Source organism: Nothoprocta perdicaria, unplaced genomic scaffold, assembly GCF_003342845.1.
Source record: "Nothoprocta perdicaria isolate Ctin4 unplaced genomic scaffold, notPer1 scaffold_86, whole genome shotgun sequence".
NCBI lineage: Eukaryota > Metazoa > Chordata > Aves > Tinamiformes > Tinamidae > Nothoprocta > Nothoprocta perdicaria.
The window spans coordinates 176,961-202,626 of NW_020456154.1; the positions used below are offsets into that span (position 1 = coordinate 176,961).

At 47.6% G+C, this 25,666-nt stretch overlaps 1 protein-coding gene across 3 annotated transcripts in view; it reads left to right on the plus strand.

Annotated features, from left to right (window-relative positions):
* Nucleotides 1-281: 281 nt before the first annotated feature.
* CHST11 (carbohydrate sulfotransferase 11) overlaps nucleotides 282-25,666 on the plus strand; it is a 158,240-nt gene continuing 132,855 nt past the window's right edge. Inside the window, exon 1 of one of the 3 annotated variants that reach the window (XM_026052292.1) lies at nucleotides 282-406. In XM_026052292.1, coding sequence (XP_025908077.1) covers nucleotides 289-406 — 118 coding nt within the window. In that variant the 5' untranslated portion in view covers nucleotides 282-288. Of the gene's footprint in view, nucleotides 407-11,601; nucleotides 11,642-25,666 lie in introns of those variants that run through there. The other 2 variants (XM_026052294.1, XM_026052295.1) reach the window with 2 other exon arrangements.

Here is a 25,666-nt window from a genome sequence, read left to right on the forward strand (position 1 = left end):
TCGCCGGCCGCCCCGCCTCCCGGCGCGGCGCGCGGAGCGCCCCTCCGCCTGGCGCGCGTCGTGGTCACGCCCAGCGCAGGCATTAGCGCCCCCCGATGCAGGGCGCGGGCGGCCGCGCATCCTCCGGCGCGGCGGTGGCGGCGGCTGCGGCTGCTCGGGCTCCTGCGCGGCCGTGGAGGAGCTGGCGGCGCGGGGCGGCTCTCGGCGCTAGCGAGGACAGCGGGCGCGGGCGGTGCGGTGCGCGCCCCGCGGGCCCCTCCTGCTCTCCGCCGCCCCGCGGCATAAGCCATGAAGCCGGCGGTGCTGGAAGTAATGAGGATGAACCGGGTGTGCAGGGTGGTCCTGGTCACCTCCGTGGGCTCCTTCATCCTCGTCATCTTCTACTTCCAAAGTATGTTGCACCCAGGTAGGCACCCGCAGCGCGGAGCCGAGCGGAGCGGAGCCGAGCGGCGGCTCCGGGCGGCGGCAGGTGCGGGGCCGGGAGCCCCGAGCCGCCCTCCCGGCCCGTCCCATCGCGCAGCTCCCGGGGGCTGCCCCGGGGCGCCCCTCGCCTGCCCGCGCAGGGAACTTCCCGCCGCAGGAAAGTTGCTTTTTCTCTGCAATTTGTTATTATTTTATTTTTTTTTTATTTGTCTCTGCCTTATTGCACGAGGTGACGCTCGTCTCCCGCTGCGGCGAGAGGGGCTGCCGGCCCTGCCTCCCCCAGGGTGCCTGCGCTGGAGACCGTCTGCCCTCAATTTCTCYTTCTGCAATTTATTCACAGTTTTATTTTATTCTGATGCCAGCAGCGGCCCGYGAGCCCCAAGGCACCTCCCGGCCGCCCGCGGTGGCCCCGTTGCGCCCCGGCCGCCCGCGCCGCTGCCCGGGGGTCTCGGTGCTCCCTCTGGGGAGGAGGCAAAGGAGAAATAAGAGTAAATTTAAAAAGCGAGGAAGGAGAAGGAAGGGAGGTGAGAAAAGCCTCCTGGCAGCGCTGCCCGCGAAGGTGCCAGCGGCGGCGGAGGAGCCGCCGGGCTGGGGCGGCCCGCGGGAGGCGGGTTTGGGATTTGGGGCCGTTTGGGAAGTTTGCTGCCTGCCCGGACACGCGAGGGGCCGCGCGCCCCCTGCAGCGCCCCAATCCCCGCGTGTCCAAGCCCGGGAAGTCGGAACGGGACGTGCGTGAGACCCGCAAGGGGGAACCCGCTCGGGTCCGAGGGAGGCGGCCTCGGGGCGCGGGGGTCCCCGGTGGGACTGGGCTGCGAGTCCCACCTGGCGCGGAGGAAAACAGACTTTGGGTCCTTCTCCTTATCCCCCTCCCGCCCCGCATTCCCTGCTGATAAACGAGCTTGTCGTTAAAATTGCCTCCGCTCGCTGAAGCAGAGAGCGGAGCGGCAGCTCGTGCGGGGGCAGCGGTAATCTGCGGGCGCCAGCTGTGCGGTGACGGGGGGAGAGGGGGAGCGGGCATCGATCGCCCCGGGTGCCGCGGGCATCGCCCCGGGTGCCGCGGGCATCGCGGGGCAGCGGTGGCAAGCGACTGAGCTCGGGCTGAGCAGGACGCGCCAGCTCTGCCTCCCTCTCCTTCCCAGCCCGTCTCGGCGGCTGCCAAACGGCAGCCGGTTATGAAGGACCGTTCTGGAGGTTCCTGGCGGTGCTGAGCCGCTACCTTACGCGCGGGCATGATTAGGGTTGGGTGGATGTGCTGTCCCGTCGTAAGACCGAGTCCTGCTGACGATTTTTTTCCTGTTGGCTGTCTGCTGCTCCGAAGCTGCCACCCTTTGGCGTTGCTTGATGAATCTGCTCTCTTACTGTACCCGTCTGCGTTAATGCCTGCCAACTCCTTGAAAAAGCAGCATTTTTTTCCCCTCGCTGCTGAGTGTTTTCCATGCTCACTAGTTTCATAACCCCTTAGCTGACCCAGGGAAGGCTAACTTAGGGGCTTCAAGGTGCTCCGTGCAATTATGAAAGTGTGTTACAAGCAACCAGTTCAATAGAAAAACACAGCTTTTCTCACTTGGTGCATGCCACAGCCGTGTAGTTTGCCTGTATATTCAGAACACTTGGCCAAGAGTTATTTTATTTTTTTTCTCTTCTTTCAGAAGAATTGTACTGCTGGAACACAAACTTGGCATGCAGTAGGTGACAGATTGAATTAAATATTTTATTTTTTTTTTCCCTTTGAACATGTAAAATCATCATCAAGGCATTCTCACTATGCTCTATAGTCAACAACTGAGGATTATTGCTTTATATCCGTGCTATTGTGAACCTATAAATAGGTTGGGATTTCAATACAATGGAAAGGATTTACCATAAATCCTTAAGAGGCTGTGATGCTGCGAAATCACTGTCAGGATGATCTAGACCCATTTTCTTTTATTTCCTAAATATTGAGATATTTAGATTGTTAATATAAATAGAGTAGATCTGGAGAGAAATGTGATCAGAACTGGTCTGTCTCAAATACACTTTTTCGATCATAACATTCTGCTTTTTTGGGGGGGCGAGGGGACTATTTCTATAATGGAAACTGCTGGAAATCTATCAAAACGCTAATGTAGGAATATGCCCAGTGTGGTCACGCAGTGTGTAGAGCTCAAACAGCCCCTGTGCCTGAGGATCTGTTACCTGGTCGCAGGTATTGCCATCTTTGTGGCTGCGCAGAAGAGCCCCACGGCTTGGGGGAAATGCAAAATTTCAACCACTGTCCTCCAGAAGTTGGTTTTAGGGCGGCTACAGGAAGRAGCAGTTTTTTTCCTACCTCTGTCGCTGTCAGGAGTTTGCAGGACCCTGCGTGGGGCACTTGGCAGTTGGAATTGGAAGGGAAATTTCCGTCCAAGCCTCTTGCATGGGGAGTAAGGCTTTCTGCTTCCCGGCAAAAGTGTCAGCCCTTCATTCAACATTTAGCCATTTCCTCACCCCGTCTACCACCTGTTTTCCAGCCAGCTCTGCCCCTGGTGAATTTTAGAGAYGTTCTTTGCCCACAGAGCTTTCCAAGCAGTGGTGGGTGCGGTACAGGAAAGGTAGAAGAGCCTAGAAGGCGCTTGAAGGACGAGTCCAAACTCCCTCGGGGTCAAAGCCGCTCTTCCTCTGTTAGGTGGCACTGGCCACTTTGCAGACTTTGAATCGCTTGTTAGGAACAGCAGCGCACAAATTCCTGCCGCAGATTGTTCCTTCGGGATAGATCGGTGTGTGGGGGAGGGAAGGCGCYGCCGCCGAAGCCCCAGTGCCGCGGCTCGGCGCGTGTCCCCGCGAGCGGCAGGGCCCGGGGCTTGTGTGCCCTCCCGGCTCCCCTCTCCGTGGCAGGGCAGCCGCAGGTGAGCGCGGTGCCCGCTCCCGGCTCCCGCCGCACGGAGTCCGCGCGCTCCCTGGCCGGCCGCCGCCGGGGCAAGTGGCGCCGCTCCCGCGGCCGCCCGGTGCGAGCCCCGCGGGCTCCCAGCGCGAGGCAGGCAGCGGCCCTGGGGCCTGCGGGTGAGTGCCCGCTGCCTGCGTAGCCTCTGGGGAGGAGGGCGCGCACACGCGCATCCTGCAGCGCTTGTTATAGTGGAGGGAGATTCCCCCGGGACTTTTTTCCTGCCTGACTCCAGTGCTGCAGGGTGCTGGCAGGACAGTGGCCGCTCCTGCTGTTGCCCTGTGCTCCTGACGCTGTGGGCCAGGGTTTCACAGCGAGCTGTGCCCAGGGGCTTTCCCGGGAAATCAGCTCACCAGCCGCCTGAGCTTCCACGGATGTATTTGCTTCCCCACACGCCCCCTCCCGGGGCTGTGGCGGCTGCAGTGAGTGGGGTGCGTGCAGGGAAGGGTCTGCAGGAGGGCTGCGAGCTGGTCCGGGAGCCTGCAAGGTGCTGGCAGCGCTGCAAGGTGAAAGCTGGTGCCATGTAAGGGCAGCATTACTAACATGGCTTTTATTTTGCTTGACACCAGTTTATGGAACCAAATTACTCTGAATCTGGTTTATTCACTGCAGACTTTAATGTGTTTGCTTGTTTTTTTCATCTTCCCATCTCTGTGGGTTGCTCTTTTTACTGCTCTGCTCTTGATGCTAGCCAAGGGTAGATCCTCAGATTTGTCTCCTGTCCACGATCTTCTGGGTTGTGCCTGCAGCACCGTGCAACTGAGCCACTTGTTCCTTGCGGAAGGCTGGCATCTGGGAGAAGGCTCTGATATCAGAGCAGCTCAGATCCTGTAGGATTTCTTCTTCAAGTCTGAAGACAAATTCGCTATTGGTTTTGATGGAAGATTTGCTTCTAAAATTGATGCAGCAGCCTCCCATATTGAACATGATCTATGCTGGCTTCTCTGCTTATGAAGGGCAATGGGATTTGCAAAGCTGTGCCTGAGTAGCATTCCTTTGATGGTTTCCATATATTGATTTCCTTTTTTTTTTTTTTTTTTTTTTTTTTTTTTTTTTTTTTTTTTTTTCCCTATTTGGGATACTGAGGAATGGAGTTCAACTGAGAGCCGCCAGATTTGTGAGGGGCTTTCCTGTAGTCTTTTGTCCTTGTCCTTCTAAGCTTTTCATTGATTTCCCTGTGCCTACTTGTTCACTGTGGCCAGACTTGCCGAGCTGCGGGCCCTGTTCTCGAAGGTGCAGTTCTCTGGGAAGGCTCCAAGTTGAGAGTTCAGCTGCTCTTTGTATCTTCCAAAGGTCCTGCCTGATGAATATTGAACTTATTAAAAGAGCAACTTTTCCTGTATCAGCAGATAGCACTAGCTGCCTGCAACAACTGCCAGTTGACCCTAAGAAATAAAAGACCATGGTATTTCTGAGCGTGTTCGAGCAAAAATTACCTGCAATGCTTGCAGTAATTCTCTATGAAATTTTAAATTGTCAAAATGTTTTTTACTCCATGGTTACCATTTCTACATGGTAGATTTTTTTTATGAACTTCTAATATGCTCTCCCACCTTAATACATATTTGGAAAGTGTGTGCTGATTTCCATAATGTTAATGCTGCCTGTTATTCACAGGTGGAAAACTGTCTTGAATTGGCTTAAGACTATATATTTTTTTCCAGAGATATAGAAAGTAAGTGTAATGAGAAAGAGAGTAAATGTGATCAGATTTTTTTTGATTATATATATATATCTGTGTGTGTAAGCACCAAGAGATGCACAGAATRCTTATTTTCTTAAAAAAAGGGGTTAATAGGTATGTCCAGCCTGCTAATTTTATCTGCATGAGGTGGGCATATTCTCTGAACACTTACTTATTTTTTTCCTAACTCTTTAGGAGGGGCAGTTTATCTTGTTCTGTAGTGTGCAACTCTGAAAGCAGTCCAGCGGCTTGGCAGCAATGGGATCGCGTTGCTTTTCTCAGGCCTGCGTTCTGTTCGACACTGTTGCAGCCAATGTATCGAATCCTGCTGGCCAAGGCTGTTCCCGTTGTCCTTGTGCGAATGTCACTATGGTTTTTCCCTCTCAAGCATTTTTGGCTAATGCATATGTATTATGTATCAGCTCCAAGGTAATCCCGAGGGAGTTTAGAAYGGAGATGGGGAACTGGGATTTAAGCATGATGGCTTTTCTCCCATGTTGTGCATATTGTTCAAGGCAAATCTTTCAATTCTTTSTATGACTCAAGTGTCACTACATATAAAATCAAGTGTGGATGCACATTTGGAGGACCCAGTTGAAATTTGTGAAAGGAGCAGGAGCTCTTTTCCTCCCATGAAAGAAATTAGATCCAGAGCTTTGTGCTTGTGCAGCCCAGATGTGTCAGGACCAAGGTGGCGATGTCCATGGTGAATCAWTTAGGTGCAGTAACCACCTGCTATTTTACAGTGCTACCATTACCACTTTCTTGTTTATGTTGAAGATTGCGTGGAACTCCTGCATGCCAGGTGTTTGTGTGCAAAGGAGGCATATCCCCTTTGAGGAACTGTTCAGACTGTAGAGTTTGGATAATTTCTTAGTGTTTCAATTACAGAGTATAGATAATGTCCTTCTGTTGTAGGAGAGTGCTCGCCTACAGCAAAGCCGTGTTTCTGGCACAGAGCTCATCATCTAAGTGGAAGAGGAGACCACCAGAGACTACAGGGAACCAATGAGAGGTCCCAGCTCCTCGTTAACTCATGCTCGTTCCTCTAGACAGCAGCAGGATTTTCTTGGATTCCAATTTTGACTGCAACAAGCAGAAGAGGCAGAGTGCCCCCCTTTCATGTAATTGTTTGGCRCCTGACACTGAGATCTCACCTGGGGGATTCTGTATTAAACAACATGGTATAAATAGGTGCAGTGCAAGTATTTGATAATTTACAGCAAGCAAATGTGTAAGTTAGGAGGTTTTGCTGCATTAGAGAACCTTCCTCATGTCATGTACTTCACACTACTTTTGCATTAAAGTACCCAGTTTGCTTTTATGCTTGTTGGTTGCTCTTTGCACCTTGGTAATAAAAGTAGACTACAGCTCTGCCTCGGTCTTATTAATTTCTTTTATACCCTGGAAAGGATGCCCTAAATAGGGTGTTAATATTTAGCTTTTAGGTGTCAGAAGGATTTAAAAAGAAGAAAAATCAGGTGGCTACCACTGGATGCTTAGCAATGAAAGGTCCTTATGGCCTATTTACTGACAGTGAGGTGAGATGGGGAATCCGGTTGCCACCCCTGTGATGTGAATGAGCATTTACACCGTGTGGACCCTCCAGGGGGAAGTGTGAGCGCCCATCTCTTCCCTGCCCTTACGAGCTCTGTGGTTCATGGTTCAGGGCCCAGGTAACTCACGTGCGGTGGTTTCAGAAGTGCAAACCCGCCCTGGTTGCAAGCCAGCCCTTGTAGGGGTTAGGGGTGTGAGGGCTTTTGTTATTAGGAGAAAGCTCAGAAGAGCTTAGGGTTTTGTGTAGGTGCTTTGTTGTAGCAAATTAAATATGTACTCAGCATTGTTTCTTGTTTTTATTATTTCTTATTGATTTATGCGGGTATTTGGAAACATCCAGCTTGGGACAAGTAATGATTTTATGATTTCTTTCTTACTAAGGTATGGACAAACAGGAACACTTCTGAAGGTGGATTTCCAGRCATGAAACAATCAAATCATATAATTAGTCATCTATTCCTATGTTTATAGTGAGAAGCAGCCTTGAGTTCAAGGGTAAAGTGATCAAATAAAGTGATTTACGTGTGCTCTTCAAGAGTTCCTTGCTATCTCCTGCAGTGTGTGCAGGAGGAGGCTCTGCTCTTTCTCAGATGTGTCTGTTTCGTAAAGGACACAAACTGCAGCTTAGAAGCTTGTACACGGTCTGACTGTCACTGTCTTGGGCTGGAAGATGCTGTCCTCAGTAGTACTGATAGCAGGAGATTGTGTCTTTTCATGTTGCTTGGCTGTGCTGTGGGGTAGGATGACTTTTAATTGCAGAATTGATGCAAAAAGTAAAAGGCTCTGCTAAGTTTCAGTCCACCTCAAATGCTCTGTATTCAATAAAAAAAAAAAARRRRAMYWRGKTYYTTTTYYWWKKKKTTTTTTTTTTTAATTCATTTATAAGAGCCTCTACTATTAGACTTTAAAATGTTTTGTAAATAGTTAAAACTGGTTTTCACACCTGCAAAGCAGTGCCTTCTGAATTTCCCTAGCATATGGTACATTTTGTAGCTAGGCATTTCCCTGTCTTTTGGCTAGCAAATGATTTTTGTGCTAGGTCAGCAAATCTTAAATCTTGGATTAGGGAAGGTGGGGAGATAACTAATAGAGTGGTTGTAATTGGATGTAATGATTAATCTCTAYTCTAAAGCCTTATCTTAAAACAAAGGCGTCAGGTGGTTAAATCCCTTTAAAGGCTGTTKGCATTACTGTGCTTTAAAGTCGATCGTGGTGCAGGCGGGACAGCTCCTTGTCCGAGCTGGGTGGCGTGTCCTAYACCAGCCCCTTCCCACTGGGAATTGGGAATCCAGGGTGTCCCAGGCGGCTGCACCGTGAGGGCCCGTGGTGATTAATAAAAGCTGTCAGCTGGAATTATAAGTGAGGAGTTGATAAAGCTTCTCCTGGATAAGCATTTTGGTATTAATTTCTAAAATACATTTGATTTGCCAGATGGGGTAAGCACTTTGAGAGCTGTGTTTGTGCCCCCATGAACTGCGAGGCTGAGGTAACTAAGTGGGACTGACACATCCCAGGGCCACAAACGCTCTGTCTCTTCATTGGCATCAGCGCGAGTGCTCCGCTGCGTCCTGCTCCCGGGAGCCGGTCCCTCTCAGTGGGAGCAGCAGCCGCCAGCCCGGCGCTGCGGCGGCAGCTCCTCGCCGCTGTCCTCCCTGCTGGCACCCTCATGGGCTGGACCTGCTGCTCTCTGCTGCTCAATCTTTTCTGCCTCCCTTCCCAGATGAAACTAGGTGGTCTCCTGTGGCAAGTCTAGGGATGCTCAAATGTGACCACAGCTGCCGGCGAGGCTGTTGGGTTTGGTTTTTGTTCTGGGCAAGCCYGAAGACTTTTATGACTTCTTCCTGAAAGAAGCATATTGAGCGTGGGCTGAGCCCGCGGGCTGCGGGAGGTCCGTGTGGCTGCCTGGGGAAGTCAATGGGTGCTTTTCAGGGGCCGTGAAGCRAGCGCYGGGCCRGGGCTGCTGCCCTGGCACAGAGGCGCTCTGAGCGCATTCCCGGTGTGTCCGTCCTGCAGTGGCTGAGGCTCCAGCTCAGCGGCTCGAGGGCACCGCTGGCTGCTGCTGCTGCATCAAGGTGCTCTCATGAACGCAGAGTTTGTCCCGTTGCGTCCTCATGCAGAACGTGACAGAGCAACAGCTGAGCTGCTCTGTCCTCTCACTTCTTTCTCCTACCTAGAGTATTTCTGAGCAAGTGAGTGGTAGCTGCTTTTGTACCCTTTGGAGGTACATGCTGGAAGTACTGAGAATTATACTGTCTATTTTTATTAGTTTCAGTGAAAATAACACTGGCAGATTAATTACATGCAACTGTTAGCGTGCAGGCTGTTGAAATTATTGAAGTCTACTGGTCCTGCCGGAGAACTTCACTATCCCACGCAGAAAAGGCTATTAATATTTCTGACATGACAGCAAAAGTGTAATTGCATTAAAGGGGGGGGGGGAAGATGAAAAAGTGGGGGCTTCTGGAGCTATGGACTCTTTTAAATGCTTTTGGCATACCAAATAAGCTGAAATGGATAATGGAAGGCAGACATGACTTAATTAAGATGAAGCTTGTGTGTGGCAGTCTTGATCCAGTTCCTTCCGACTCCCAAACACCAGCTTTTCTAGAGAATCTTTCCACATTCTGTTGTCTTTTCTCCGAGTACTTTTCCGATAATGTTCCAGAGAGAACAGAATTGTACAGTGAGTGCAAGGACAGTTATCAGAACACACATACACACATATTTTTATATATTTTATATATATAATATTTTATATATTTATAAATATTATATATATTTWTATATATATATGACCGTGGTTTCTAAATGATTAGTAGTGTCCCACAGCACCCCTATCCAGGGCACAGTCTTGACTTGTGAGGGYGACCCCGAGGGACACTTGTGTGTCCTTCCCTGTGCTCTGACCAGGAAAATCCTCTTGTTGCAGGTAAGTGGGGCTTCAAAAACTCGTTTTAGAGAGCTCTCCTGTGCCAAACTCCTGCCGTGAGTTCTGCTCCAAGATTTCCAGTCCTGGTTCATGGTCCTGTTTAGTCAGGAATCCTCTGCTTGTCTGTATTAGAGTGGGAAAGTGAAGAGTCTGCTGTGCAGACAGCCCTTCRGCTGCCCTGTTCTGCTCTCTGCCTTGCATGTCCCAAGCAGTAGCCTTTCCTTGCCCTGGAAAGGTTGTTCTCTAGGCACAAAAGGACGGTCCTTTTGTCCTTGTCCTGGCAGTGCTGTCACACGAAGTCTCTCCCGAGACGTTATGCTTTATAGATGTAGGAATATTGCGAGGAGGCTGTGTCGAGGCTCTTTGCTGGGAGAGCAGAGTGGCTGGAGGTGCCCTTGTGCTTGGGCAGCTTCTGCTGGAAAAACGCCTGGGCCCATTGGAAGAGTTGGTGAAGAGGGCAGCCTCTCCCCGCTTTATTTGCTTCGTGCTCCAGTCTGCTGGGCTCTTGCCACCAAATCCAAGTGCAGGGGTTTTTCTTCTGTTCTTTTTTGCTAATTGGTACATGTAACAAGACCATAACCTTTCCATGGCCTTCCTGTGTTGGCAAACCTCACAAGTGTTCATCAGTGCTGGCTTGAGGGATTGCACTGCCCTCTTGCTTTCCTTCTGCCCACACGCCTGTGACTAACCTTTAATTCACCTGCAAATTAAAATATAATCCCTGTTTGCAGGTTGGTATAAAGGTCTGCACGCTTTGCTTGCTCTGCTTTTATTGCTCTTTAAGGACAAAGTTCCTCTCCTGGCTGCCCCGGCCCTTTCAGACRGGCCAGCCATGTTGCTGAGTCGTGTGGAGCCTGGTGGTGGAGCTGGGCCTGGTGCCTCTGCTGCCTCTGGAGCCGCCTCCTGTCCCCAGCGTATGTCTGTGTTCCCCTCTTGGCCTAGGCCCTGCTTAACTCTGCTGGTTACAGCTGGAAAGCAGCGTGTGTGTCTTTTTTTTTTTTTTTTTTTTTTTTTCCTTTTGACCTTTGCCTTCCTTGCTGAAAATAGCAGGGCTGTCTCATGTTTGTCATCTTTTCTAGCTGTAGGCAGGCCTAAGTGCTATGCAGTTATGTGGCACCCTGGAAAAATGTAAACTCGTCACACCGAAGTGAAGGCGTGTAGGAACAGCACTACGGCCGCATCAGTAACCACACTGTGGAAATTAAAAGCTGATTTTTGTGCAGACAACCAGTGTTGGTGTTTGATTTATGTGGTATCTCTTCCAGTTCCCATCTGGTCTATGCCCTTTGACAAGAGGACTTGTTAATTATTGTTATTCATTTTTAAAATAATGGCAGGGAGTAAGAGTTGAATTGTATTTTGCTTCCTCCTTTCTTCATCCCTCTTCTGAGGAGATCTTTAGGAAATCTCAGGAAGGAAGGAAGCTTTGTCTTCCAGGGATGCCAGTAATTTACCACTACAGTTGAAAGTTGAGAGGTCAAAACTACAAATTGAGCACTTATGAATTTTATGTTTCCAGATGCTTTTTCTTATAGGCAAAAGTGATGCAGCTGCAAGAGCTTCATGCTGTGAATGAGTGATCTCAAAGTCCAAGTGCCTGTGGTTTTATACTTAGAGCTCAAGTATGCCTGAGACCTCTTGGCCTTTGCCTGGAGCAGAGGGGGCAGAGTTTGGAGTTTGCCTTCAGACGGGCCTTGTGGGAAGAGGAGGGCGGCTGCTCCTCTGCTTTCATCTGCCCTTGCAGCACCAGGGAGCCCTGTGCCTTTGCGTTCCTGCTTGAGCCAAGCCCTGTGGTGGCCCTGAGCAGACCTGATCTTGAGCATGTGCTGCAAGGATCTGATGTGCCCAATGCGCTGATAGCACGAGTGCACAGAACTGAGCTGTTCTGGACCCGTACAGCTCTCAAGKTTGGCAGCCTAGTGCCTTGTTCAACAGGAAGGCAAACTACTGCTGAGAGTAGTAGCTGACCACCAAAACTGATGAGTCTGTATTTTACCCCAATTATTACTTCCCATCTGACCTGTTTTGGAATAGGCACGTAGGYGGATAAGCACCTCCTGTGAGCTCCAGCATGTGGATGAGGTGACACCTGCATTTCTGCTACTACAGGAGCAGGTACCTCATGCTGCCAAGGTGCTTGTGTTGGGTAAGTTGCTCAACACCCCTTTCTTTCTGGGGTGGGCAAGAAGTTAACCTGGGGTGGTTAACTTTGCTTTTAGGCTCTCCTAATTGTGGCTGCTAAATGCTAAGATTATTTTTTTATGGAGAGGGGAGCTGGGTAGGTAAGAGTGTGAGTGACCTTGTCTTGAAACGCAGCATTGAGACCCTCATGCTGCCAAGACCAAGATTAACCCCAGCCTGCCAAGCAGCTGCAGCTTTAGACCTGGAGAAGTGAAGCTGGTTATCTGTTAGATGGCAAGAACTACATCTGGTGTAATCCTGGGATTTGCTTTATTGTTGCAGTTTTTAAGTCGATGGTTTGGGAAGAGATGGAAATAAGAGGATAAAAGGTTATTGATGTGTGTGCACGTAGATAATCTGATTCTGCTTCTGTTAGAGGGGGAGGGAGCTGCTGCTGAGGAACTCTGTTCAGTCACCAATATTTATTGAGAGGAGAACCAGTTGCTCTCTGCTAAAGGGCTGCAGAGCTGGTGCTGCCCCAGCGAGCGCCTGGCAGGGAGCGTGCGTGTGGCTCACACTGGTTGGCCTCCCCAGCAGAACTGGGCACAGGGCGGGCAAAGTCTGAGCAAAGCCCCCGCCCAACGGGATTTCACCTCRTGCTTTAAAAATGTTGGACTTTTTTTTAAGTGCTCCCATTAGTAGGTATTAGTACTGAGGAGAGAAATGTGACCAGGGAGTTTTTCGAGTGAGAATTTAAGTGTAATTAAAAAGAGATTATAGAATGTAATAATAGGAATGCCTTCATTAAATAAAGAAYGTGTGGATGCCAGAGGGAGCATTTGTACCACTGAACTTCTGGATGTCTGTAGAAAACACATCAGCCCCTGGCTCACAACTTCACATCGGGGCAAGAGACTTCTATTTCAGATGGGAGGAAAAGGGAGCTGGCAGAGCAGTTGTTTGGTACCTCCTCCTCGCTTACTGTGCAGGAGGTCTCCTTGGGGAGAGAGGACTTTTTTTTTTATACCAAGTAATGGGCGGAAGAGACCCCAAATCCACATATGGATTGAACCAGAAAGAATCAACCTAATTAGCAGCAGATTGCACTGTGTTAGAGCAAAGCTGCTCTGTGAGTGCGTGGAGTGGTGAACTGAAAAGTTTACTAAACTAAAACTCTTATAGTGAACTATTAGGCATATAGTGGTATTTGCCTCTGACTATTGCAATGCTAGAAATAAGGTGCAGACTGTTGCTTGGAAGAGAGGCAGACAGAGAAAACAGATGTCACAGATGTGAGAGAAAATAGCACATCTCTCTTCAGTGTTGAAAGATTGTGTGACATCCCAGGGCTGAGTCTGAAGCTTGGAGTTCTAGTTAAGCCAAATCTTGACTGGAATTTGTGGGAGCTTTGTCAGGTGATCTATCTGTAAAAAGATTGCAGAGCAGTTTGAGCTGATGTCAGTTCATACAGTGTTAATCCCTACAGAGTGGATCTTAATGCAAGACTGGCAATTTCGGTCCTGTTTGCAGTAGACTCGGAGATTGGTCCTTGATCATTTGAGATTCAACTCCAAAGCTGACTGGTGAGTTTGGACTGAGGATCAAAGCCGAATCAAAGTCAAAATGTCACTTCATTTCACGCTGAAGGGTCAAACTGAAGGGTCTTGTTTTAAGGTGGGTTTTGTTGCATAGCATAACTTGAGGCACAAGATACACTATTGTATTAAAAATCTCTTGTCTTTGAGGCTTAAAAGACTCATTGAAGATGAAGGTGAAACTGTTTGTGTGCTTGTAAGCATTATAAGAAGAGATCTTGATAAGAATAAAAGTGTAAATGGCTCAGAGAGCTGCAGCAAAGAGAAGCATTGCTGTGGAAATAGAAGATGAACATTTGAAGGAGACAGCTCTACCTGGATTTGAAGTTGTAGCCTCTGACTAAGGATGGGCTGCCTACTCGCAGGGAAGAAGGTTGACTAGAGTTGGTCAGCCTTGAGGACAGCAGGGTATTTTTTGCTAGTGCTATGTAAATAGGTAGAGCTAATGTGCTTGTTGCACATTGCAGCCCGTAAAACTTGAAGAAAAGCCTGTACAGAAAACATTTCTAGAAACCTGCTTGCTTATAGGTCCTTATAAACACTTCTTTCCAAACCAAGTGTTTAGTAAAGCTGAGAGGAGTTTTAGAGTATCTGCTGTCTTCTGTCCTTGGGCACATGCACAACTGTTTATCTTGTGTCATCCCCTCCTTTCCTTGCCTTATGTGCAGAGTGCCAGCCCTGGGGTGGAGACGAGGAGGTGAGCAGAGGTGAGAGAGATGAGGAGGTGAATGGAGACGAGGATGAGCAGAGGGGTCCCACGAGGAGGCCGGAGGCTGCTTGGGGCAGGGAGGTGCTTGGRGGTTCAGCCACTGGTGCCAGTTGCTCCAGAGGGAATTGAGGGCAAAACAATTAAATTTCCCTGCTAAGAGAAGCCTGTTCTTTTTACTCATTCAATATKCATTCACTTGAACTCTTTATAGTTCTTATGTTAGTCACTTTTGTGTGGCCCACCACAGCGTTACCTGTGTGGAGCTGTGCCTGCGAGGTGGGGGAAAGCTGCGCAGTGGTGCTGTACAGACCATCCAGACTTGTCAAAAAGGGGAGTTAGAGAGGAGCCAGCTTATGTCCATGTGAATGAAGCAGTATTTCCAAATATTTTCATTGGAATAATCCTCCTAAAAAGAAAACCTAAAACCCAACCAAACAACAAAAAACCCCGAAGCTCGATAATGAGTATCATGCCTTGGACCAATGGGTCCRATCAAGATGTTTCATTTTCAAGCTCAGCGTAATCTCTCTGCACCTCCAAGCATGCTCCTATCAAGGCATCATTTTAGGTAGCAGATGAACTTAAAAGGGTTTGTGTAAAACTGTCCCTGGAGGCTTTGAACAAGCCCCAGGGTATCCATTAAATTGCTTTTAATCCAGGCTTCACTCCCCAGTGAGTCACATACTTTGCCTTTGGTGTTTTGTTTTATTTAATTGCTGGGCTATTTCTCTCTCATTTAAAAACACCCGCACCCTCTACAGAAGAAGGAAAAAAAAAAAAAAAAAAAAAAGCCAAACGAAAACCCCTACCCTTTTCTGCCTTTACTCAGTTTTTCACTTTTGGTGTCATGTTTCTTTCTGAGTATTGCCTTTCCCTTTTTCCTGTCGCAGCAAGGTAGATTCCTTTCAAAGCACCATAAACTCTTTCTTCTTTTCCACCCTTTTCCCCGTGCCTTATTTGGACTCCCTCTATTCCCTCTTGCATGGAAGCACTGGCTGCTGCTCGGCCCCTCAGCACTGGGCTCTGCCACAGGAGAAGGGCTGGGTAAAGGGTTTGGTATCGACAGTTGCAGCTTTGGTAGCTCGGTGAGCTGTTTCTAAACTGATGATAGTTTTTATCTGAATACATAGAAAGAGCTGAGCAGCACATGGAGCTGCTTTTGGAAGCATCTTTCTCCCTTCACACCAGGCCAGTTTTGTAGCTGTGCCCTCCAAAAACAAAGGAACTGGGTCACATAGGCAAGACTCTCAGATTCAGCTTCCCTATGTATTTTTACCCTGTTCAGATGAGGAATTCAAGTGAAGTTTCTCAGCTGATGTCTCATGAGGGAGAGCAATTGAACTTCCAACTCCCCATTTTTCAAAGGGARCCCTAAGCAGGGGCCTCTGGGGCGGTTCAGGGTTGGTCCTCCCCACATTTTACCAAGCAGTTTTGCATTGCCAAGAAGGTGACTCTCTGCTGGTGGTTTTGACACCTCTCTGCAGTACCTTTAATTGCTTCTTTCAATGAACATTTTAGTAGTTCTTGCTTTGTATATGCTTTGTGTTAGAAAAAAATGAGAATTTRGGGGGGGATGGGGAAAAATGACTTAGTTTTACAGGATATGGAGAAGGTCTGAGCAACTCTTTATTTTTGAATTGTTATGTAATCAAATTTTCCATGTGGTTTTGCTGGTGAACTAGGAGAACCCTTTGTTTCTGTGTCCTTGTAGAAATTCTCTGGCTGCCAGCTTCCCAGTCCTCCATGGAAAGGTGCCAAGTGCTTTGCACAGAATCCCTGAAGGGCTGAGGTTGGAAGGGACCTCTAGGGATCATCTAATCCAACCCTCTGCTCCAGCAGGGACACCCAGAGCACGGGGCACAGGGCGGCATCCAGGCGGGTCTGGAAGATCTCCAGAGAAGGAGACTCCACAGCCTCCCTKSGCAGCCTGTTCAAAGCTCTGGTGTCACCCTCACAGTGAGGAAGTTCTTCCTCCCAKGCAGATGGAACTGCCTGTGTTTCAACTTATACCCATTGCCCCTTGTCCTGTCACTGGCCACCACTGAGAAGAGTTTGGCCCCTTCCTCCCTACATTCATCCCTCAGGTATTTGTACATGTTAAATTTGGCCATTTCTGGCCATCCTTTCCCATGTTTGCTTATTCTTGCTGGGCAGGCTTCGTTATCCTTTCTAAGCACTCCTGGTACTGAGATTGTAGGGTGGCCCATCATCTGAGAAACTTCAGAGTTTCACATGTAAAACACTTACAAAATGCTAATGAGTTTTTTGGCTCCATCTAAATGGTAGTGGTCTGTATTATTTAATATCAAATCCGCCCTCTGTGGAGCAGATTTATCATGCTCTAGGATGACAACCCATCTTGCCCCGACACCTCTGTTTTCTCCTCTAGCTACATGAATCTGGCGGCTCCTCCGCTGAGTCATCGTGGCCCATGCTGAGCGCTGCTCAATCCACCCCCTCGCCAGCATCCTTTGCTGCCCCTGTTTCATGTTGCTGGGTAGAGCTGTGGTTATACTGGGGCTGATGTGCAGCCTGAAACCTGTAAGCTAAGTGATAATTCAGTGTGATGTTTGAAGAACGCACACAAACTCAAATCCAGGGCTCCTGAAGCCAGCAGTTAAGCAGCAGATGCCTCTCTGTGTATTTTATTGCAGGCAGAGTGGCGCTCACGTTGGAGTCATTGGAGTCATCCAAGCCCTTGCTTGGATGCCTGGCCCCTGTCAGCACTGGGCCAGCAGGCCCRGAAGCATCGATGTACAGAGTGGTTTGAAATGCTCACTGCTCCCACAGTTCCTGCTGCTGGAAATGTTTGCCAGTGTTCATGCGTTTTTTGCTTATTTGCAGTGCCCTATTGTAATTTTTTTTTATTATTATTATTATTTGTTAGTAGAGAACTTGGTACATTTTCCCAGCTGAGGTGAAAGAAACGATGCTGGCTACTGTTGAGGTGAAGAGCTATTGTGAAGCCCACTAACTATGGGGGAGTCATGCAGGCAACATTTGTATCTAATATAATGGAGAATTAAGTAGGCCAGCGGTGCTAGAAGAGACCCAACACCTGCTTTGTGTTGGATGAGGAGGTTCATGCTTATTTGCAGCGGTGAGTATCAAGGTTGGCAGATGAGAATATTCCTTTGTTCCATGTTCTATCTCATTGCATTGAGAGTTTAGGATGATGTTATTAAAATAGGCAAGCTCTAAAGTACTGAGCTAGAAGCTTTATTCACGTTATCCCTTGCTGTATCTCTGCACTTCTGTTCCTCCCCCACCTTTTTCTCAGGGTATGAAATATCACAGGGACCGGCTTTAAATCAGTCTTCCCTCCCGCCACCGCCCTTGAATTTGCAGTGGGCTCTCTGGTCTGGGGGTAATTTGGCAGTATCTGAGATCACTTGACAAATACATGAGCACCATGTGGGGCCTGCCGCCGTCTCGGGTGGTAGCTGTTCGTGCTCAGTGGTTTCCAGCTTTTCATTCACGGTTCCCTGGAGCAGCAGGCAACTTTGAGAGCGCCCACAAAGTGATTTAATGAACGCAAACTGGTGTGTGCTGCTAGGCAAACTCTGTGAAACTTCTGAAAGGGCTGCATATTTTTTGAAAACTTAAGGGATTGCATATGCCAAAGCACTCGTGTTACATATTCTGTCCTTTCCTCCCCACAGCAGGGACAACATCTCAGTGAATGAAGGAGCTTTTCCTAAATGYTTTCCAGTTACAAAATCCTTGGAGGGTGGTGGGGATGGGGACGGGAGCATACARCTGCAAGGCAGCATCGCATGCGAGCTTTCCTCTCCTATGAAGCAAGGGCCKGGTATTTTTTAGCTCGTGGCCACCTCCTTGCAGGGGTTTGGCCTCTCCTGCTTGGAGACCAGTGGGGCCCCTCTCCCGAACAGAGAGCCAAGGGGGTCACCTCCACTCAGAGTGTGACTAACTGGTGGTCTTTGGTGGATGCCAGYGTCCTAGTAAATGTTCTCTGTTGGAAACACGTGCTGTGAAAGTGGGATTTTTAGAGCTTATTGCTCTATTTCTGCTATATCTTACTGATATAGCTGAAATAACAGAAGTTGACCAAAAAGTGTAATTCTTGGGAGTATTCAAATGTTGATGGTTAGGAGCTTARTATAAAGTGGTTTAAATAATCTAAAAATCACATAGCAATGGAGACAGATGAGCAGCTTCCTTTTTTTCCCTTGAGCTGCATTTCAAATGTGATCATGCTGAAGACCACACTGCTGTGACCACCCAYAAACTGTTCTTCCCAAACAGCCTGTTCAGTGATGGCCAACAAGGAGTGAGGTGCCAGGGACAGCCCTGTCCCACAGAGGTGTTGGAAGCAAAGGGCAGGGGGGCTGGTAGGTGCCTCAGACRCTCTTGGAGTGCCCAGGTGGCAACTTTTCCACATACAGAAGTGGGAACCCAAGTGGTCGTGGTCAGATCCTTCTCTCTGCAGGCGCTGGCGTGCACATYGGCATCGTTGTGCTGGCGCAACCTCTGTTGTAGCTGGGGGCTGCCACACTGGTCAACGCTGAAGATAAAAGTTCATGAAACTAAATCCTGCAAGTTACTGAGAAAACAAAAAGTGAAAGGCTGTTTGTTAGAGTGGCAAGTTAATGCTAAAGGGAGTAGGTTTCAAATGCTCCAAAGCAGCAGGCATGTTGCCTTTAAGCTGCTTTGAGCTGTTAAGTATTGTAGAAATGATAATAACGGTAAATAGTTTTCAGATATGCAGGTATTAACATGGATAAGCAATGATTATGTGGAATTGGGTGAAAGAAGCGAGTCAAAACAGAAGGGAACTCCTTTGGAAGTCTACAGAAGAAGAGGAGGTAGAAAATACAAATAAAGCACAAAGAAGCAGTAAATATGGGAAGACACAGGAGGAAAATACAACAGCCCCAAGYGGAGTGCTTGCCGAAAGAGGTGCTAAAGCACTTTATGGATTGGTAAATTTATACTGACCAGRGGGCCTGTCAGGAGCAAATGAAGAGATGTCTCACAGTAACAAACAGAGACAGATGTCTCAATGCGGAGCCTGTAACGTCTCCTATCCCAGGGAAAAGGTACATGGTAAAAACTGCTGCAGAATTTACCCATTGAAGGCTCGTGGTGGTGGACACAGTCTACAGTAGTATTGGTTAAAGTAGAATAAACAAATCAGTTAAGATGAAGCAGCAGAGGTGGAAGAGCGAGATTGTTTGTGTTGAATTCAAAGGTCTGGAAACCAAGAACACACAGCAGAGCACTGGCTAGTGAAAAACCTGTTCATGGTGGACCTTGTAGCTGRGAGTAAAGCACAGGACAGACCTCATCAGCACCTGAGGGAGCGCCTGTACCTGGAATTACAGCCTCCAYGGCTCTGTTTCAATGTGGAGCATGCAACAGCATTAGTGTGAATGAAAGCTTGAGGAAATGCTTAACAGAGCCTTGATTGTCACAGCTTTATTTTTAGGTCTGCTATATGACTCCTTGTAAATTAAAGTGTGTGTGAATAAATGCCTGAGTAACACTATGTTGGGGAGATTGCAGTTCTCTTTCTTTTGTAATAATTCCTTTGGCCAATATTTGAATAAAGACCAAAATTAGGTAAAGCAGGATGAAAAACTACCCCYAAATTAGCCAGTTATTAATCACAGTGATTAATTTCAGCAATTTGCCCTTGCCCATTGTGTTGGATGGTAGCAAAGTGAAGGGCCTTGAGTCACAGACCTGCAAGCTGCTGCGTGTGGTCAGCAGAGTAGGAGACCACTTGGCTCTGTTTCTGATTTTGGACTTGCTTTGGAGGGGAACTGTGTTACTGAAGTCACAGACTGAACTGCAGCTGAAAGGAAGTGGCCTCTTCACTTTATTCTGAACTTGCACTTGTTGTTTGCACTGAGGGAACCTCAGGGAGTGGATTCCCGAAGACTAGACCTTGTGTATCAATATACTACAAACGCTTTTCCTCTTCCGTGTGTGTGTATGGTTGGATGGCAAAGCTTGGCACTTGGCTGCGAGAAGAACYTTCTACACCCTTGCTGAAGTCAAGTGCGTAGGAAAAGCAGCTGGACTGGGAGGGCTCTGTGGGCCCCAGGCTCAGAGCATTCTCAGGGGAAGGCTGGTAGCTGGCTCTGCTCCTGTCCCAGTTGGAAGCGCTCAGCCCCCCTGGGATAAAGTGCCCGTGGTTTCCCCRCAGCGGTTGCTCCAAGGGCTCCACTGTGGGGCGCATGGGAGGAGATGAGGTTGATGTCTGCRAGCGTGTTGATGAGGAGGGCATGAGATGAGAAGCAATGGTTGAGGAGAACATGGACACAATGCATGCATGTGTGTTTGAATAACCTTGGAACCACCACAAGACCTCCTGCAAAGAAGGAAGGAAAAACCCAAAGGTTTCTAAAACTGGGAGCTTGTTTCTTTTATAAGGGAAGTCCACACAATATGGCCATCTGCAGAGAAATGACTGAATACACTGCATTTGAGATCTTTTTTACAGTTACGTGCCTGAAGAATAAGAAAAGGGGGAAGGGAGATGATAACTCAAAAAAAAAAAAAAAAAAAAAAAAAAAAAAAAAAAAAAAAACCACCCCACTTACCTAGTTCACTTCTATATCCTGAAGGCTGCTGGAAACCATATCACAGATCTTTATCCAAAAAATATATAATACATGCATAATTGGTTGCTGTTGCTTTTGGGGGATTTTTTCTATGGTGTTTTAGCATTTTGTGAAAACTCCACCTGTTTTGATTATTTTGGAATATCACTAGATAATAACGTAAGTCCATGGTCATGCTGTAGATGGTTTTCTTTGGCCAAATCACAAGACCTTTGAGGGACTTTCCAGGTGGGAAGCAGGAGCTGGGCTTAGACTGAAGCACATTCTCGAATATGGAAGAAACATTTAGGATCTTTTGGGGGTTCTGTGTCACGTTCTTTTGATAGAAGTGACTCCTGTGATGAAGAAACCMCGCTGTTAGCTGATAAAGTTAGCTAAATAAACACTTGTATCTGTGGCTATATATATGTATGTGGTTTTGTTTCTTTTTGTACCCCACTCCCATTGAAGTCTGTCAAAAGGCTCTTGCCTTGCAGCCTGATTGGACCTTCTGAGGGCCATTGTTTTAATAGCAGCACCCTGCTCTTCCCACTAGGATGTGTCCTTAGATGTTAGATGCCATAGGAAAGTTGTGTTCGTGCTGCTCTTCAGTTCAAGAGAGGTCTCAAAATGAGCTACAGTATTAACCACTTTTTAAAGAAGGTCAATTTAACTCAGTATTTTTGTTTGACCTTATTAAAATGACCGAATTTAAAAAAAAAAATTGCCATGTTTTGAAAGCTTCTGCTCCTCTGGAGCAGGGATCACAGTCTTGTGCAGGTTCATTGCCCAGCGCAATTCTGGCCTGTTTGGGACTCCTGCAAGCAAACAAGCTCCCAAGCCTGTGTCTCTGCATTRCTTCCATCTAGCAATTGTCTCTGTGGTCAGTGCATTATTTTTTTTTTTTTTTTCAGTTGGTTATTATGCTTTTTTAGCCTCTGTATGCAACTATAGCAGAGGACAACCCACCAACATCGGAATGCCAAAGGCTTACTTGGTTATGATGTAGCTTGAAAAAGTCAGACTTTTGAAATATCAGAGCAAACAATAGATAAAGCTCTTTGGTCTGCATTTTTTTTTTCCTAAGAGCTGTTCATTTCTTTACCTTTTGCTAATAATTTAGGCTAAATATATTTAAAGTGCAGTATTGCAGTTATCCGTCCTTGTATTCCAGTGCTAAACAAAGCATCAGAGCTATTTTTGGTCACAGAAGTGCAAAGCTTTGAATCACTTCAGTGAAGTGAAATTTATTTGAAAAAACTCCAGACAGTTCCAGTGTGTAAAACAGACACACACATCTGGCTGCAGCTTAATGTTTTTCAGGGTTGCTCTCCATCAGACTTTATTAGGATGCAGTACTAAACAGTTCATGCTCCTTGTGAGAAACCAGTAAGCCATCTCTTCATAAGCTGCCTTCTTCGTTGCAGGTATTTCAGTCCTTGCCATGGAAACTTTGATTTCTTCCATTGATGTGTCGTGTTCCCTGTTGTTTTTCAAACGTAATGTGATCCCTGCGTAATTCCACTTCTRTGGCCCCGGGGCTGGGCTCTCACAGGTGCTGGGTTGGCTGCTGGGGTTAGCGCTGCTGCCCGGCCTCGGGCCCCAGCGAGACGCGGGGACACCCAGAGCCCCACAGCATCTTGCAGGATGTGGCCCCACAGGGGCCCTCTGAGCAGACCCCAGGAAGAGACCTCAGGGTTTGGATTGMAGAGGGGTGGGATTGTCGCTGATCCTCACAAGGCTACAGCATCCGCAGCGACTTACTCATCCTCTTCCTAATGACTCACTGTGTGCTCATTTCCCCCCACAGCAAATGGGAAAAAAGCACCCATATTCCTAATGTGAATGCAAAATGGGAGGCAGACTCTAGAAATCGGTTCATACGAGTATAAAGGCAAATACTTATGTAGAAGTRTTTTTATTACAGGAGTCCTGGTATCCAAGGAAATTGATGCTCATGTAGTTGGAGCAAGAACTCAGTCAAAATGCGAATTATTTCAGTAGTCAAGACTGGAGGTGGGCASCTGGGCACAGAAGAGGAATAACTTGCTTAGGGTCATATAGGGGTTCGGTGCAGCGATGGGTGGCGAATGTCTCCCCTGCTCCATCTGTGGTGCTGAACCTGCTCAACCACAGCACCTCCGGGGGTGTTTCGTCGGGGTCTGATTTTTCTCTTTGCTGTTATATCATAATCTAATCCACTTTGGATTTCTTTTGCCATGTTAGGTTCATGTGTTTGATTAAAGTTTTGCTTGTTTTCATCCCTAATGATCTGAAGAGCATCTTCCTGTGCCCATTCCTCTTGTTTACTCACTTCAGTAAAAGACAAGGATTTTCTCACAGGAGCGTTTACACTCATCCCTCACTTCATTTAACTAGAAGATCTGTCTCCATTTAGCTCTTGGAGTTTTCAACAGCGTGATGTTGCAGTCAGCCCTGTGCTCCCGGGTACTCACAGACTATCTGCTCACACAGGGGGCTTGTAGATAGAGGAGCTGATTGACCAGCACGTCTGGTGCCTTATTTACCTGCCAGAATGGTAGGGCAGGGAGAGGCAGCAGACATACAGTGGTTAAAGCAGTTTGCTTTTGGCCAGAAATAAATGGAAGATGAGAGGGAACGAGGAGCTACACGTTCAGTTTCATCACAGTGGATCCCTTTCTTTTGGGTAGCTTTAAAACAAAATCCTCTCTTGCCTTCCTTTGCAGGCTAGGCAATCAGGTCTGCATATGTTAACTCCCCCTGTTTAATGGCTTCTTAATTCTCTTATGTTCAATACTTGCACTGAGGCAAGAGTGAATGTAAGAACTTACTCTGCGGCATGTCCATSGGCGCCTGTTCTTACACGTGGCAGCAGTTGCACTCGCAGGACGGATTCACCTGCAGTTGGACCCTGCCGCCTCTGGAGCCGTGCGCTAGGTCTGTGCTCCAGGGCTGCATCTGAASGGTGGGGATGATGGTGAATTTAAAAACAATTTATGAGGCAGCTGCTTTCTTTCAGTCCCTATAGCTCATGTTCCTCTTGCCTAACCTGATAAGAGAATTGCTAACCTTCATTTTAGACTTCTATTGATGCTGCTTTCCGCTAACAGAGCAAGGTTTGCAACACAGTGTGAGGTTGGGGGGTAGGTCAGATGTTGCAGCTACACCTGGTTTGCAGCTACACTCACACGCTTGTAGCTCGGGAAAGAATGAAGCTGTGGGGAGCTCTTTGCTGCCTACAGTCAGAGCACTTTATCCAGAGGCTTGTTTTCCATGGCTAGCCATCAAATCTTTAGGCTAGTTTTATATCAAAGCAGGGTCTATTTGAAGGGAAAATCTGTCTCTTCTCCACTGCTCTCCCCCAAAAGCAGCCCTGTCATATATTACAGTTTAGTATAATTTATTATGTAACCTATGTTGATGTCCATTAACTGGGAGGGGGAGGCATGTGGTAGGCAGAGCAGCAAATGCTAAATATTTTACTGAAGAATAGGAACTGTTTTAAATAGGAATGAGTAATACAGTATGCTGTATTGGCTAATCAACATATTGAATCCAGGCTTTTCCATTTCAAAGACAGTTATCAGCAGAAGACTTGGTTTTGGTTGTGAAGATGGATGTACTTTGGTCAGGAACTGAAGCCTCTGACTGCACCATAGTGGATTTTTTACATATATGACACTTAACTTGCTTGACACCACTTTACAGGTCTCAAGTGTTCATATGAAGGTCCCTCAAACTATTCCCCAGTTCGTTAGCTTCCTCTGTAATAGGAGCATCATWTCTCATGATTGAGAATGAATTCTCATGAATTTCACATGACCTTCAAAAATTCATATCTGTGGAATAAAGATAGATGACTTTCAATAATTTTCTTGTTTACTTTGCCCAAATAGAATTATGTCATGAAATCAATGGCTGATTTATTTAAGGTTTTCCATCTGTCACTGACTTCTTGATACTTAGGTAAATCTACAATTATTAAACATTAGGCTACTTCTCACAAGATGTGCTGTTGTAAATATTGAATTTTCTTCCATTAAAACTTTCTTCATCTTCCAATACTTTTTGCAAAACCATTAACAACCTTCAGTCTACAAAATTTATCTAAAGAATTATTATTTTTTGTTTGCTCCTTAAATTTGTTGTGCATGCRTAGTATGAGATGTTTGTTTTTGAGGTAGCTCTTATGAATTTAAAGTGTCATTCAGTGGAATTGGGATGGATTTTCCTAAACTTTCAGAAAGAGGAGTCAATAATGATTGCTGAGTTTGTTAAGGTAAATCTAAGGAACCTTCTCCAAGTTCAAGTACAGAAATACAACAACACACGAAGGGAACCTTTTCTTAAAAGGTCTGGCTATATTTTTTCAAGCTTTCGGCACCAGGATTTGAGGTTCCCATACGTGTGTACAGAGGCTACATGAACACACAGGGTGGTCAGAGCAGGAATAACAGAACTTTTTTTTGTTGTCATTTTTGCATCTCTTGGAGAATCAGAGCAGAAGCTCAGTTTGCAGMTAATGGCGAGTCTGGCGTGTGCCGGTTATCTGAGTTCTGGGTGCGTGTGTTGGACTTTGTGCCTAGGTTGCTGCTGAACCCCGAGGGAGGTGTATTGGCCTTGGGGTACGTGTCTCTGCAGGGAGGCCCGGCCCATGGAGATTGGTGTTTAGTGGTATGGGGYGTTTTGAGGAACTGACTGCACAGAGATACTTGTAATAAAATGCCTCTGTCCGACTAGTGCAGACCCACTGTGTCCAGCTCTCTTGCTTGCTCCGGGCGCTTCCCAGGGTGATCCCTCTGCAGATCTCTGCAGTGAGCCGGGTTGCTACCCTCTACCAGGCTGCTTGTGGGGAAGAAAACCTCTTAGTGCCTTCCTGGGGCGCCTCAGGCAGCAAGCAGGGCCYGGCGCAGCCGCGGGCCCATCCCTGGGAGCGCTGAATGCCTGCCGAGGGCCAAGGCAGGGCAGAGGCCCTTCTGGATGGCACCTGGGGCCTTCCCGCTGCAGCAGCTGCTTGCACTAAGCACGTCTTGAGCCCTGTCCTAAGGGCTTTGCTTGAACGGGTGACACAGGGRGCACCAGCACCCCAGGGGCTTGTCCTGGCTCTTGGGGTGCAGCTGGAAGGCACCAAGGCACCAGGTTTATCAGGTGTTCCTCTAAGCCTGCCACTTTGCTAGATCTTCCTGCTGCTTTCT